Consider the following 16,052-nt stretch of genomic DNA (forward strand, 5'->3'; position numbering starts at 1 on the left):
CTCGTTCTCTTGGCCAACACGACACTGTAAACATCCCGCATCTGCCCGTGGTTGAGTAGGGGTTGAATTAAACACCAAAACTCGTAAAAATTGACGTGATTGTGGTGTTTTCGGTTCCTAAATGATGGATGAAGGTAAGGGAACGTTTTGTTGGTTTATATTTGGTTTGTGTATATTATTGAAACCAAGAAATAGCTGCCACATTTTGGTGGGGGGGGGGGCAGTTACGGCCATCGCTCGATAATGTGTTAATAACGTATCTAAAGGAATGAAACTTTAATTATTAGTTATTGTGAAGTTATAGCAGTTCTTTGATAACTTAATCCACGTAATAAATAAAAGGTGTGTACCAATACCTGTGCTCGACTACCTGCAGGTCAGAAACTAGTGGATTACTAGTATTCAGAAACACGAACCACATCAACCACCATCACGCGTGTGACCAGAGTTTTGTGGACGTGACTGAACTAATGTTGTCGACGTGAAATTGGATTTATTGGGTCAGGTCAGGTCAGGTCAGGTATATTTTATGACCTAACAACTATAGAATGTAGCAGTTTGGTACTTCTAAATGTTAATAGTTCTCACTCTACCTTACCTAACCTAACCTAAAATACTAGTTATATTGGATTTTTTTATTCTAAACAAATTACACGAACCAATGGCGAGACAAGGCGAACATGACCTAAAGCCGTAGACGAAAGACGTAACGACCGTAAGAATGATTTGCGCCTAAAGTACTGCTCGTGTATTTATCGTCAGTGTTACGAGAAAGCTTTGATGTTAGGTTAGTGAGAAAGCTTCTATATGCTCTATGGGGATATATCTCTCAGTGCTTGACCTGTATGTAGAGTTCGAAAAAAGGGATTTGATATGACTGAGGAGGGAGCTGTACTGTACAATGGGGATGGTAACCGATACATACACTCATCCGGTTGCTGTCAAAATGCATGTTCATCAACCGGTGTGGAGGGGGTGAGGGACGGTGATGGCGTGAGGGTAATTACATCTGACTGGCTTACCTGGCTGACCTCCACCTGTCTCTATTTTGTATGACCTAACGCACGCACACACACACACGATCCCCATGGCAAAGGGAGGAAAAATGGGACTAATTATACCTTTTAGTGTGTATACTGTACCTTAGTGAAGAGGATTAACTACTAAGAGATATCACAGGTAGATTGAGTGATGGTCAGGGAGGAATTGATTTGATTATGGATGATGTACGTCAAACAGGTGAGTCACAGGTGAGGATTCAATTAGTGAGTGCCAGGTTACGTTAGGTTAGTGTTAGGGTAAGTTAATCTCAGGTGATATAAGCTAGGAGTGCTAATCTTCATGTGATTTTTAACTTCCTTTAAAGTATATTATTTTTACTTGTATCGTAGAGGTGTTAATTAATGAAGTGAGGTAAACCTTGCCTCCACTCCCTCCCACAACCCCCACCCATCCTCCCCCTCCCCCCATCCTCCCCCCTCCCCCTCCCTCCTTCCCCCTCCCTCCTCCACTACTCCACCTCCCATCCCATCCCACTCCTTCAACCCATCCCGCCCCACCCACCCCACCCCAACCCATCCCCCCCTGCCCCAACCCATCCCCGCCCCACCCTCCGTCTCCTATCTAACACTCGTCCTCCATGTTTCAGCAACTTCCAAAACATGGATAAACTGGAGAAGGGACCCAAGGAGATCTTCACCCAGGAGATACAGAAGGTTAGTTACACTCTTGTTTTATCTCCCTGTACATCTCCCTTTTAATCTCCCTATTGTTTGGTCTTAATGTTCCTGGTACTTAATCTCCCTGTTAGTTGGTATTAATCTCCCTGGTACTTAATCTCTCTGATATTTGATCTCCCTAGTAATTTATCTCCCTCGTAGTTACTCTCCCTGGTACTTAATCTCCCTGTTAGTTAGTAGTCTTAATTTCACTGGTACTTGAGTTTTGTCTCCCTGAAGAATGAAGTGTTCTCTCCTTTGAAATCATTCATCTCCCTTAAAAATCGTTTCTATCTCCCTGAAAATCGTGGTGTATCTCCCTGAAAAGTTTTGTTTTATATTTTTTTGGTTTATTTTTTGTTCCCTTAATAAGTATAATTTTTACTAATCAATGGAAATAAATGTTATATTGGTTGGTAATTTGTTCAATAAATCACACTTTATTGTTCATATTTTTATCATGGTTATTTATTTGTTTTAATATATCGGTTTATTTGAGGTTATTCACTTGTTTTCAATACCTGGTTCACCTGCTATCTGCTTTGAACACCTGTATATATCTGGCCTCCACACCTGCTGCAGCTGTTTGTGTGTACTGTGTCATTCACCTGTACAGTATTTTTGATGTTCTGCCTTGCCTTTACACTGAGAGACATTTCTGGTCATTTCTCTGAGATATTTCCATGCCATCGACGTACCGTTACTATTCAGCATTTCACAGGTATGAGGAACACCTGTAGTGGAATTAACTAGTTAGAAATTAATGAGTTGCGGATTTTCTCTAGGTGTTTGGTGCACCTGGTAGACATTACTATTTATTTCCTTTCTTCTTAATTCTTCCTTTCTTTATCTTTTTATCTTTTTGTGTCTTCTTTTTGTGGTTTTTTGTTCCTATTATCATTCTTCCTCTTTTCTTTCTTTCTTTCTGAGATTTTTTAACCTTTTGTTCTTTCTTTGTCTTCATCTTTCTTTATTCTCTCCCTTTCTCACCTTAATTCCGACCCTCGTGTGTGTGTGCGCGTGCGTGCGTGCGTGCGTGCGTGCGTGCGTGCGTGCGTGTGTGTGTGTGTGTGTGTGTGTGTGTGTGTGTCACTCCTTACTCATCCCTTAAGGCATCAAGACACCTCCTACTACTCTTGGGACGCCATCATACATCATCTCCAGATCAACAAACATACAGTACATGGATCCATTTATTCTGAATTTATCACCTGTAGATATTATTATTCACCTGTCTGGGAGATCAATGATGTTCACTCTCTCATCTCTGGTCCAGCATCCGTCTTAATGCTCCTTTATATTATATACTTCTGTTACTTCAATCCTCTTGTTGTTTCCTTTCTCCATAATGGCGTGTGTGTCTCTCTCTCTCTCTCTCTCTCTCTCTGTCACTTCCTCCCCTCTCCTCTCCTCCCCTTCATTTTCCTTCGTCATCTTTCAACCCTTCCTTCCTTCCTTCCTTCCTTCCTTCCTTCCTTCCTTCCTTCCTTCCTTCCTTCCTTCCTTCCTTCCTTCCTTCCTTCCTTCCTTCCTTCCTTCCTTCCTTCCTTCCTTCCTTCCTCCCCTCTCTCCTCAACACCCAGTACTCTCTTTATCCCTATTGAGTTCCATCATCACCATCTCCTCCTCCTCCTCGTTATCCATCATCTGTGTCCACCTTTATCCACATTTCTATTATCGCTTGTCTTTCATTTCCCCATATTTCGTCGTCTTTCTCATTATTCTACCATTTCATGTTAATATTATCTTCTTCCCCTTGTGCGTTCTTCCCTTATTCATTTCGCATTACTTCTCCCTGCTTTATTTTCCTCTATCACCTGTTTCGCCTTTGTCAACCTGTAAATGCTCTCTCTCTCTCTCTCTCTCTCTCTCTCTCTCTCTCTCTCTCTGTTTCACCTGGTGTTCATATGTAGAGGTCCCCAGCTCTCACCTATCTACAGTAACCTTCTCCTGCTTCACACACACACACACTGGGCACTACTCTGAGTATATAAATTAGTCTTACCTCTCTCGTGATAAAGAAATACTCACCATTTCCTCACCCGTCCTCCTCTCCCCTCCTCTCCCCCCCTTCCCCTCCTCTCCCCTTCCCCCTCCTCCCTTAGCCGGCGGAGTGTGAGCATTGTGTAGTTGGCCATTGTGTGGTGTGGGGAGGCCCTTGGCCAATAATTATTGGGGAGGCCATTGTGTAACAATTATTAGGGGAGGCCCTTGTGTGGAGTAGAAAGGGAAAAAGCTGACTCCATCTGTTCCCCATCTGCTTACATGTTGACCAGCTGACCACACAGCTGGTCTCTTCTTATATTTATTGTGCTACGTGTGGATGTGTGTGTGCCAGGGGTGTGGATGTGTGGGGTGTGGATGTGTGGGGGTGGATGTGTGGGGTGTGGATGTGTGTGGGGTGGAGGTGTGGATGTGTGGGGTGTGGAGGTGTGGAGGTGTGGATGTGGGGTGTGGGGGTGTGGATGTGTGGGGTGTGGATGTGTGGGGTGTGGATGTGTGGGGTGTGGGGGTGTGGAGGTGTGGGGTGTGTGGGTCTGTGTATTTGTTTGTATTTGTGTGCATATTGGAGTGTGTGAGTGTGTGTATGTTTGGGTGTGAGTGTGTAAGCATATGTGTATTTGTGTGATTTGTGTGTGTATTGGTGGATGGATAGGTGTATGTATGTATGATGAGGATATGTGTATCTATGAGTGTGTATTATTTATCTATGTATTATGGTGTGGGTATGTGTGTATGTATGTATATATATATTTGTGTATGTATCAGTAAATCTAGAATATATTTATGTATCCCAAGTGTAAGACTGAGATACAGGTCAAACTCGTATACAAACCCGGGAACAATATGTGTGGTCGGTGTTATGAGGGCCATGGCTTATTAGCTGGCCAGGTGAGGGGGGGAGGGAGGGTGTTATTAGTTGGCCAGGTGAGGGGGGGAGGGAGGGAGGGAGGGAGGGTGTTATTAGTTGGCCAGGTGAGGCGGGGGGAGAGATATAACGCCACATAATACCCAACTACCTCACCTTTTCTCTCTTATCACCTCTCACATTATTGTCTTATTACTTAGTTGTCTCTTCCTCACATGTTATCTTACCCCCCGGGAAGGTTAAGAGGATGTTATCTTTTATAACTTCACAGGATGATAACTTGTCTCGAGATAACAAGTGATATAATCTTTAACCTGGGGGTCATAAAGGGTGTTATCTTGTCACCTCTTTCGTTTGATAGAGGGTGATGGTGTAATATTAATTAGGAAAATACTAATAATAAAAGGTGATTTGTCGGCTTATGACTACACCTTGGTTGTTGGTCCTGGTGACGACGAGGTGACTCCACCGTTAATAAATTTGTCTTCCGAATCATGAATCAAATCCTCATTCAACATTAAACTAAACGAATATTATCCTCTATGGCTTAGGATAACTACTCTATTGTTGTTATAGTCACGGAGTCAAAAATCAAGGTGGTCTATGCTATAAAAATTTATTTATTTTAGTTTTCGATTCGATTTAGTGTAGTTACCTCTTGTTATGTGATAAAGTCGTTTTCTGTGTATAGTTTCGTAAGGTTGGTGTCTGGAGCTAGTGCTAGTAGTATCGTGTGGGAGCCAGTACTATCGTGTATGCTGGTACTATCGTGTGTGCTGGTACTATCGTGTGAACTAGTACCATCGTATGAGCTAGTACCATCGTATGAGCTAGTACTAGTAGTATAACCAGGCTTCCCCCATTCGCCTATCGTAAAAAAAATATCCAGCGTTTCCTACACCCGGCGACACAGCGGCTATTGTATCAACCTTCTCTCAGCCTGTCAGTCTTACGTGACGTCAGGCCTGGCAGACTGAGTGAAAAATTTTGTACCTAAAGTTTGACGAAAAAAAAAAACGAACTAACTAGAATTTCCTTTTGGTGTAACTCCGTGTGGAAATAAATACTCAAAGTGGGAATTAATTGGGAAAATAAACAGAAAGTGGGAATTAATTGGGAAAATAAACACAAAGTGGGAATTAATTGGGAAAATAAACACAAAGTGGGAATTAATTGGGAAAATAAACACAAAGTGGGAATTAATTGGGAAAATAAACGCATATTCTGCTATAAACTCCATGGTCGTTTTCTCTCGAATATAAACACTAGCATGTCGACATTAATGCCACATGAGGAACAATCAGGGAATTTTAAGCTGAAACTGTTCCAGAATTTATACTTTAAGCTCCTGGACATTTAAACTGGACATGGGAGAATTGATTTTTTTTATTAAGCTGGAATTATTTAGGTGATGGGAGCAGAAGATGGGAAGGAGTGGTGATATGTTTACCATTTATTGTATATATGTGAGAGAGAGAGAGAGAGAGAGAGAGAGAGAGAGAGAGAGAGAGAGTTTGGTAGACATTGTTATAACCGTATTCCTTCTCCTCCTCCTTTTTCCTCTTCCTCTTCCCCTAACCTCCTCCTCCTCTTCCTCTTCCCCCGACCTCCTCTTCCTCACTCCCTCCCTCCCTCCAATCTCTTCCTCACCCTCCTCCTCCTCCAGACCATAAGATTGGTCTCACTTGAAGCTGTCATGTAATTCATCTCCGTCTAAATAAAACACTGAAACTCATATCACACCTTTTACTACTTCACAGGCTGCTGGGTTAGGTTAGGTCCACTATGTAACTGGTCTCCCCACCCCACCCCCTTCCTCTCCCCACCTCCCCTTCCTCCCCCCACCTCCCCCTTCCTCTCCCCATCCCCCTTCCTCTCCCCCATCCCCCTTCCTCTCCCATCCCCCCTTCCTCTCCCCATCCCCCCCCTTCCTCTCCCCCACCCCTCCCCACCCCACCCTTCTCTCCCCACCCCACCCCTTCCTCTCCTCCCCCACCCCTCCCCCACCCCACCCCCTCCCACACCCACCCCTTCCTCTCCCCCACCCCACCCCTTCCTCTCCCCCACCCCCCCTCCCCCACTTCCCTCTCCCCCCCACCCACCCCCTTCCTCTCCCATCTCTCCCTCCCACCTCCCCTCCCACCTCCCCCTCCCACCTCCCTTCACCCCCACAACTCGGCCACGTCGCTACAAATGGACCAAAAATTGAATTCCAGACCTTGAAAAACAAACCCCGAATACCAAATGACTTGTGTGTGCTTCATGCCAGGTTTTTTGTGTTTTGGGGGGTCCTTTTTTTTCTTACTTTTTTTTCGCTGTTTATATCCGTCTAGGATGATGTTATTGTTCGGGTTTTTTCTTCGATTTTATACTTTTTCTTTAGTTACTTTTTTGCATTTATTCTTTTTTTCGTTTTTCTGTGTTTTGGTGTTTTTTTCAGTGTGTTTAATTTTTTATTTTTTTTCTCTTTCTCACCTTTCTTTATTCTCTATTCTCCCTCTCCGCCCCTCTCTTCCTCTAATCCATTCCTCTCTCCCACTCTTATTCCCCATTTCTCCTCACTCCCTCTTCACCCACTCCTCTCTGCCTCCTATATTTCCAATTCTACCTGCTTGCCTCCCCTCCATCTCCTCCCTCCTCCCTGCCCCCCATCTCTCCCTGCCCCCATGTACCCCTGCCAAAAGCAATTTATCTCACCTCTCCTCACATCTGCCTTAATATAATCAATGGACCACCACCACCTGCCTCCCACCTGTAGTGCGCTTCTCTCTCTCTCTCTCTCTCTTCCTACCATTAGTAGTAGCCATAAGTAATCTTTAGCGTCAGAATCACGTACTTTATTACTTTACACTTACTTAAATACTTTACTCACATTCCTCGTTACAACACACATTAAAGGAAGAAGATCAACCCATTTTTATTACTTGGGTTAGTTAGGCGTTTATGGTTTACTGAGTTATGGGTTAATAATGCGGGCTGGTGTGGGTTAATGGTGCGGGTTAATGGTGTGAGTTGGTGTGGGTTAATGGTGCGGGTTGATGTGGGTTTAATGGTGCGTTTTGGTGTGGGTTAATGGTGCGGTTTGGTGTGGGTTAATGGTGCGGGTTGGTGTGGGTTAATGGTGCGAGTTGACGTGGGTTAATGGTGTGGGTTGGTAGGAGATTAGTTGACCAAGATAATTTTCATTCCTCTTCTTTCCCCTTTTTCATTTCTTTTCTCTCCCTCCCTCTCCCTCATCCCCTCCCCATCCTCCCTCTCTCCTCACCTTACATCACCCTACCTTACCTCGAACATAATTATAACCCTTAATTACTGATTCTCTTTATCCTCACTACACTGCTTTACTCTTTTGAAGGGGTGAGAGGAGGAAGAGGAGATGGGGAGGTAGGAGGAGATGGAGGAAGGGGGGAGAGGAGCAGGAAGGGGTGGGAGAGGGGGTGGTAGGAGGAGGGGGAGGTGGTGGTCGTTTACTGTTTTGATTGAGTCGTTGCTTAAGTGTTTGTAGTCGTGTGTGTGTGTGTGTGTGTGGAAGGGGTTATATAGGAACTGGAGTGTGAGTATGTGGGGTGGGGTGTGTGGGGGTGGGGGTAAGGTGTGTTGAGGTGGAGTGTGTGTTGGTGTGAGGTGTAGAGGGATGTGTGGGATGTGTGGAACAGGGGATGTGCGGTTGGGTGCGGTGGGTGGGGTGGGTGCGTGAGGGTGGGTGGGTGTGTTGGGTAAGGATGGGGAGGAAACAGTGGAGAGTGTTCGTATCGCCTGCATAAAGGAAGTGATGGAAGAGTTACGAAATATTGGAGAGAGAGAGAGAGAGAGAGAGAGAGAGAGAGAGAGAGAGAGAGAGAGAGATATAGAGAGAGATACTGTATTTTTAACTTTCTAATTTTTGCCGTCTTTGGTACCAGGAAGATACTCAAACTTGTATTTTTTTCCTCGTCATAAAAATATTGAGAAATTTATACTTTTTCCTTAGACATGAAAAAAAAACTATTTTTTTCTTACGTTTGTGTTTAGGTACAAAAATATTAAAATACTCAGACTAGTTTTAATTTACATACGAAAAAAATAATCTTCAATACTTCCTTTTTTTGTTTTTTTTTAGAAATAGATAAATTCACTTAAGCTCTAAATATTATTAGAAGGAATTAAAAGTAAATATTACTCGAATAAACACTTTATTTCATAGGAGTAACGAGAGCAAGAGGAGGTAATGTTTGTTAGTCTATACTGGGGAAAAAAAGAGGTGCTAAATCATACCCTCGTGCATACTGGGGAAAAAAATCGTAAGTCGTAAGTACGGATCACCTAATTGACCCTATATCAGTAATTTTCTAAGTACGGATGACCTTATTAAACACGGATTACGTACGAATTACCAAAAACTTCCCAACCAGGAATGACTTACCCCTTTACGGACATCCCACGTACATTAAACCACGAGTTAATGACGAGATATGATAATAATAATCGTCACTTAAGTGTTTTTCTTTAAATTCCTCTTATCTCTTCATTCTCTCTCTTTATCTCTCTCCCTCGACTACTCTTGAGAGATTCCTTTGAAGGTCGATCTCACAGTGTATCCAAGAGCGTATTTTATTAATTTTTTTTAGGTATTTTTTTATTTTTATTTTTTTTTACCATGTAGTAGTTTGGGAAAAGTTAGAGTTTTGTTTATACTACAGTCTGAGTTTTTTTCCTCTTGTGTTTTTATGACTTGATTTTAGTTTTTAAAGTCGATTTTTTTACGCTTAACCCGCCTCCCACTCGGCTCCCACTCGTCTCACCACCTACACTTACTCGGCTCCCACTTGTCTCCCACCTATACTTACTCGCCTCCCACCCGTCTCCCACCTATACTAACTCGCCTCCCACCTTTGAGGATAAACGTCTGTCCGTGTCTCAAAATACCGACATTTTTGTAACTTTTTTAGTCTAACTTAAATAAATAAAAAAATGTTAATGGTGTTTGCTTCTACTTTTTAGTTCGACTTTTTCACGTCATTTTTTTTTTGTTTCTTGGTGAGGGAGGGAGGGGGGGGTGTTGAGGTAGAGAGGGCTGGAATCATACCTGTGCTGACGTCATAAGCTTACGCCATTATTGAAAACCTTTATAATAATAATAATAATAATAATAATAATTAACGGTTTATTGAAAGAGCTTGGCAGCCAGAAGGCTGAAAATATACAGTTACATATTTGGGGAATGGGTTTCGAATTACAAATAATATACAAGTAACATAAGTGACACAAATAAGATATATAATAACTAGATGGGGAAAAGCTCAAACTACAGTTCATTTCAACATAGTGACAGTGTAAGGAGTAGTGTTTACTGGGAGTGAACACACTGGTTTATTACAAGTTATTGATAATTTTTACAATGGTTGGGACTGGGCTGTTCTTATAGCGATCAGTTCGTGCACGTATGGGCTGGATGCGGTTGTGGTGTCGAACAGCAATTCTCGGACTAGGGATCTCAGGTGGTAGTAGGAGCCGGTGTCGAGGATGGTCTAAAAGCTTCTTACCAAATTTGCAGATGAGGTCGTGGTGATGGTCAGTGAGAGTCGAAAGGGTCAGTGTGTTGAGCGCTTCTTGATATGTGGAGTAGGAAGGGGAGAGAATAATCTTGCATGCCCTCTTTTGCACTCTTTCTAGGTGTTTACGTTGTGTGGCATTTAGGGAGGAAGACCAGGTGGGGGAGGCATAGGTGAGCTTGGGAAGTATGAATGTTGTGTAAACACTGAGGAGCTCGGGTGTGTGTGTGTGTAATTTATTAATTTTTACTTTTTTCGTTCTTGCAATTTGTTTTGTTTTCATTTTTTATTGTCCAGATCTACTTATTCATTATTTATTTATTTTGTTTATTCAGTTCTTGTATTTATTTTTTATGAGGATGTTCTTAATTTATTTTATTATTAATTTACACTTTACATTATAGCAATTTTAATAATTTGATTCACTCAATTATTCATTTATTCATTTTTAACCTGATTACATATTCATTTATTTATATTAATTAATATATTATATATATTTTATGTATTGTTCTTCGTTCATTCGTTTATTTATTACCAGTTTATTCATTTATCTACTTCTTATATGTTTTGTCTTATCTTATTAAATGCGTCTGTAGCTCTATGAATGCCTGACCTTATCGACTGACCGACTGATTCAGAAGAAAACAAACTTAGCCAGACCGCACTAACGCAGCTTACGACCAGTGTGTTGTCGGACCTGTGAGACGGATGACCTGAAACTAACCTGACCTAACCTGACCTGTCCTGTCCTGTCCTAACCTAACCTTGTTGTAGGACCTCTTACCACTCATTGACCTATTAATAACCTGACCTTACTTCAGGACCTGATAGTGACCTGACCTTATTGCAGAACCTGGTGGTGACCTGACCTTATTGCAGGACCTGATACTAAATGACCTGACTCTTTTATGGGACCTGATAGTGATCTGACCTTATTGCAGAACCTGGTGGTGACCTGACCTTATTGCAGGACCTGATACTAAATGACCTGACTCTTTTCCAGGACCTGTTGTTACTGGAGGAACAAGAAGGCTCCGTCAACTTTAAGTTCGGCATCTTGTACATGAAGACTGGCCAGACCTCTGATGACGAGATCCTCAGTAACGGTGAGTGGGGGTTGAGAGGGATGTGAGAGGGAGGGAGAGTGGGGGTGGGAGGAAGAAAGTTGGAGAGGAAGAGTGGGAAAAGGAGAGATGGAAGAAGGGAAAGACTAATGAGAAAGGAGGGAGGGAGAGAATAGGAAGAGAATAGCGTGAGGAATGGGAATGGGAAGGGGAGAGAGAGAGAGAGAGAGAGAGAGAGAGAGAGACTTCAAGATAAATGGAAGATTAACGAAAGCAACAACAGACAGAGATAATAAACAAATGGATATAAGAGTCATTAGCAGATAATTAAAGGTTAATGATAGTAATGTGAGCTAATTAACCCACATAAGCTGAAGCCACAATTAATGGTCACGGAAGCTGAAAATCAAACCTATTGATAATTAACCTCACGTTCCCTGATGTAGTTCCCATAACCCTAAGTCACTTTACACCTGCTCTAACATCAACAATTAATGACAAAATTCACAAACTTGCCAACTGCACTAATCTAGGTTACGTAATTAACGAGTAAATAAAGGTTTAGTTGGTTTTAATTTCATTGTTAGATATTTTTTGGCGATTTTTTTTCTTAATTAAAATTCTACGACAGTTTATTAGATTTTGGGGGGATTTGTGGTTTTTATTTTTTATTTTTTTTCTATTTTTTTTTGGGGGGGGGGATTTTTCATTACGTTTCTGGGAAGTTCAAGTATATTTTAATTTGTGATTTATTTTTGTTTAAGGAAATTTGTACTCCTGGAACCAACCTCATTAATAACTCTGTAAGGAATATAGTGACAAATCTTTGAGTACATTATTTCTAACCTTGAGTACGATCATATAGTACTCAGGAAGGTTAAATCATCGTGTTCAAGGGTTCACTATTAACTGTACTCTGAATATTAACTAATTAATGAACTGTTCAACGTTGTTCATTAATATTATCTCAAATTTACTGTGTTCTATCCGGCCTAATTATCATAACATATTTACTTGGGCCTAATACACCTTGATTAATTACAGTTAATTAGTCGAATGTGTTTACCTGTATCTCAGTAAATTCCTTCAATAATTCTCTTGGTATTTTAAACACCATTAAATTCTATTCATTATTATAGAAACTTAAAGAAAAAATACTTATGATAAAAATTGTTTAAGGTCTTGTCAAAATCATTCTTTTACTTTTATATTATGATGAAACAAAAAAAATACGTAATACTCGTTTCTATAAAGTTGTATAGGTAGATAGTGATAAAATTCAGTCAGTCAGTCAGTCACATTAGTCATTTAGAATTGATGTTCCATAGAGATGACTGACATAGCTGTTCACAAGTGTACCTGTATATATGAACAATTAGGGTAAGGTTGTTCATAAGCTTAACTATACAAACAGCTGAGGCAAGCAATCCGAACAACCTCAGTCAGAAAACGAACCCACCCCCACACCACCTCACCACCACCCCACCCTGACCCCCACCCCCACACCACCCCTCACCACCACCCTACCCCACCACCACCCCTACCCCACACCACCACCTCTACTCCCACACCACCACCCCACCCCACCCCACCCCACCACACCACACCCCACCCCACCCCACCCCACCCCCACCCCACCCCACCCCACCCCACCACCACCACCACCCCTCACCACCAATTTAATCTCCCCACCCCACAAGTCATCACCCGAAAACTCGAACGTAAATCAGAAGTCTTCATAAAAAGGCGAGAAACGAGTGGACTTCCTTTATCATCTGGAGGACAGGAAAAACTTTGTCCCAGGGTTCATCTTGATAAAGAGAGAGAGAGAGTTTTGAGGAGATGGAAGGAGAATAAGAGAGAGGGGTGAGAAGAGTGTGTGTGTGTGTTGTTTTATTTGGGTATATCAGACACGAGAGTAAAGTGGATGTGAGGTGAGCTGGACAAAGAGACAGAAATTGTGTTACACAACACCACAACACACTACGCTACACCACACTACACTACACCACACTACACCACACTACACTACACTACACCACACTACACTACACCACACTACACTACACCACACTACACCACACTAAACAACACACTACACCACACTAAACAACACACTACACTACACCACACTACACTACACTACCACACTACACACACTACACTACACTACACTACACTACACCACACTACACTACACCACACCACACTACACTACACTACACTACACTACACCACACTACACCACACTACACTACACCACACTACACCACACTACACTACACCACACTACACTACACTACACTACACTACACCACACTACACTACACTACACTACACTACACCACACTACACTACACCACACTACACTACACTACACTACACTACACCACACCACACACACTACACTACACTACACTACACACACACTACACCACTCTACACTACACTACACTACACACACCACACCACTACACTACACACACCACACCACACTACACACACCCTCTACTACACTACACCACACCACACCACACTACACTACACACACACACTACACTACACCACACACACTACACTACACTACACCACACCACACCACACTACACTACACTACCACTACACCACACCACACTACACACCGCTCCACTACACTACACACACACCACACCACACCACACACACTCACTACACTACACCACTCTACACTACACTACACACACCACACACCACACCACACACACTACACACACTACACACACTACACCACTCTACACTACACCACACTAAACAACACACTACACTACACCACACTACACTAAACAACACACTACACTACACCACACTACACTACACCACACTACACCACACTACACTACACCACACTACACTACACTACACTACACTGGTATAATCAAGAATTCTACCTCTTCCGCCTCTGCTCCTGGATAACTCCACACTTCCTCTTCCTTCTAACCCTCTCTTCCTCCTCTTGCTCTTCCTCTTCTATTATACCTCCTCCTCTTGCTCCTCCTCTTCCCCTCCTCTTCTATTATGCCTCCTCCTCTTGCTCCTCCTCTTCTATTATGCCTCCTCCTCTTCCTCCTCCTCTTCTATTATGCCTCTTCCTCTTCCTCCTCTTCTATTATGCCTTCTCTTCTTCCTCCTCCTCTTCTATTATGCCTCTTCCTCTTCTTCCTCCTCTTCTATTATGCCTCCTCCTCTTCCTGCACCACACGCCGAGACGGAGCAGTTGTGATATAAAGCTGAGTGGAAGGAAAAAGCCAGGAATGTTTATATGGAGAGAGAGAGAGAGAGGCGACAACTCTCCAGTATTCCATCGGTTATTCACCAAGCTGGAGATGCGCTGAATCCTGGCTTAACTCAGCTTAACTCAGCTTAGCTAACCATGCCAGTCATCTAAAAAAAATTACAATAAAAAAGTTTGAGAGAAGAGAAAGTTTCCAAAAAGTTTATAGGAAGGAGTTTTGGCCGGGATTAAGGAAGAGTGATGAGGGATAAGCCCTTTTGCCCCTGTGTTTCCATACAGGCGAGGTGGGTATTAAACAACCTCGCTTGTGTAGAGATGCAATGGTAGAAGGGTGTATGCGCCACCGCCACCACCTACCACAACAGACTATGGGGTGAGTATAGGTATACAGATACAGTTATGTATGTGTTTCTATAATGATAAAAACTGTGAGTATAATTGGTATGATATATTAGTAATGGTGATGAAAGTAATAATAGTAGTAAGGATAACACATAATAGTGTTAATAATGATGATAATAAGCATAATAATACACTATTACTACTAAATGTTCCACAGTCACAAAAACAATATATATATATATATATATATATATATATATATATATATATATATATATATATATATATATATATATATATATATATATATATATATATATTATTGCAAATTTCTCGTCATATTGAAAAAAATTCCAACATTTTAATATTTTGTGGCCCGCTTAGTAGTGATATGACTAATTGTTTAACCGTTCTGAAAGCTAGATATAAATCTTATCCAACATATTTGTCAAGTTTTAACGTTTTACATTATGAGAAAAAAAAATACAAGGAAAAAAAATACGATAATTGTTTTTTTGTTTATTTTTAGATGAATATGTTTAACAATATGTATAGTTATGCATTTAAGGATTGATATATACATAATATTTATCTTAGAGAGAGATAGAGACAGTTTATATATATATATATATATATATATATATATATATATATATATATATATATATATATATATATATATATATATATATATATATATATATATATATATATATATATATATATATATATATATATATATATATATATATTATTTAACCAGCAGAAATCATTTCAATCATAAAATTAAATATGGAAATTCGGTCAATTCATGAAACGAAAAACCCGGTGGATGTCTGCCTTTGATGTGAAGTCACCCGTCAAATGTCGGTAATGCGCTTAAAATCTGTTTTAAAGAAATAAAAAATGTAACCGACCAAAAAGAAAACGGAATGGGGCTCGTTCAACACAGCCTATGGCGCGGTATTTTTAGGTTCAATATTTTATTTTGTTGTTTTTTATTTGTTTTCAATCGACAACTTTATTTAAAGTATGGATGAATTACCAAAAATACAGGTACATTATATATTTACCTGGGTTTTCGAGAATGCGCGTGTCTCTTAGCTCAGGTGAATTATTGTATCTTAGATCAATTTATAGAACCATAGTTGAGATAATTATTTACCTCCCATAGACAAACTTAATAACTCAGATAAACAAAGGCCTCACTAACCTATTACATATGAACCCTTAAAATGGTTCCTTGACTTATAG

At 41.1% G+C, this 16,052-nt stretch overlaps 1 protein-coding gene across 3 annotated transcripts in view; it reads left to right on the forward strand.

Annotated features, from left to right (window-relative positions):
* Positions 1–16,052, forward strand: part of LOC121855003 (GTPase-activating Rap/Ran-GAP domain-like protein 3) — a 332,851-nt gene that overhangs the window by 166,462 nt on the left and 150,337 nt on the right. For all 3 annotated transcript variants that reach the window (XM_042349827.1, XM_042349828.1, XM_042349829.1), the window contains 2 exons: positions 1,649–1,715; positions 11,125–11,227. In XM_042349827.1, coding sequence (XP_042205761.1) covers positions 1,649–1,715; positions 11,125–11,227 — 170 coding nt within the window. The remainder of the gene's footprint in view (positions 1–1,648; positions 1,716–11,124; positions 11,228–16,052) is intronic.

Source organism: Homarus americanus, unplaced genomic scaffold (genome assembly GCF_018991925.1).
Source record: "Homarus americanus isolate GMGI-L3 unplaced genomic scaffold, GMGI_Hamer_2.0 scaffold16022, whole genome shotgun sequence".
Lineage (NCBI taxonomy): Eukaryota > Metazoa > Arthropoda > Malacostraca > Decapoda > Nephropidae > Homarus > Homarus americanus.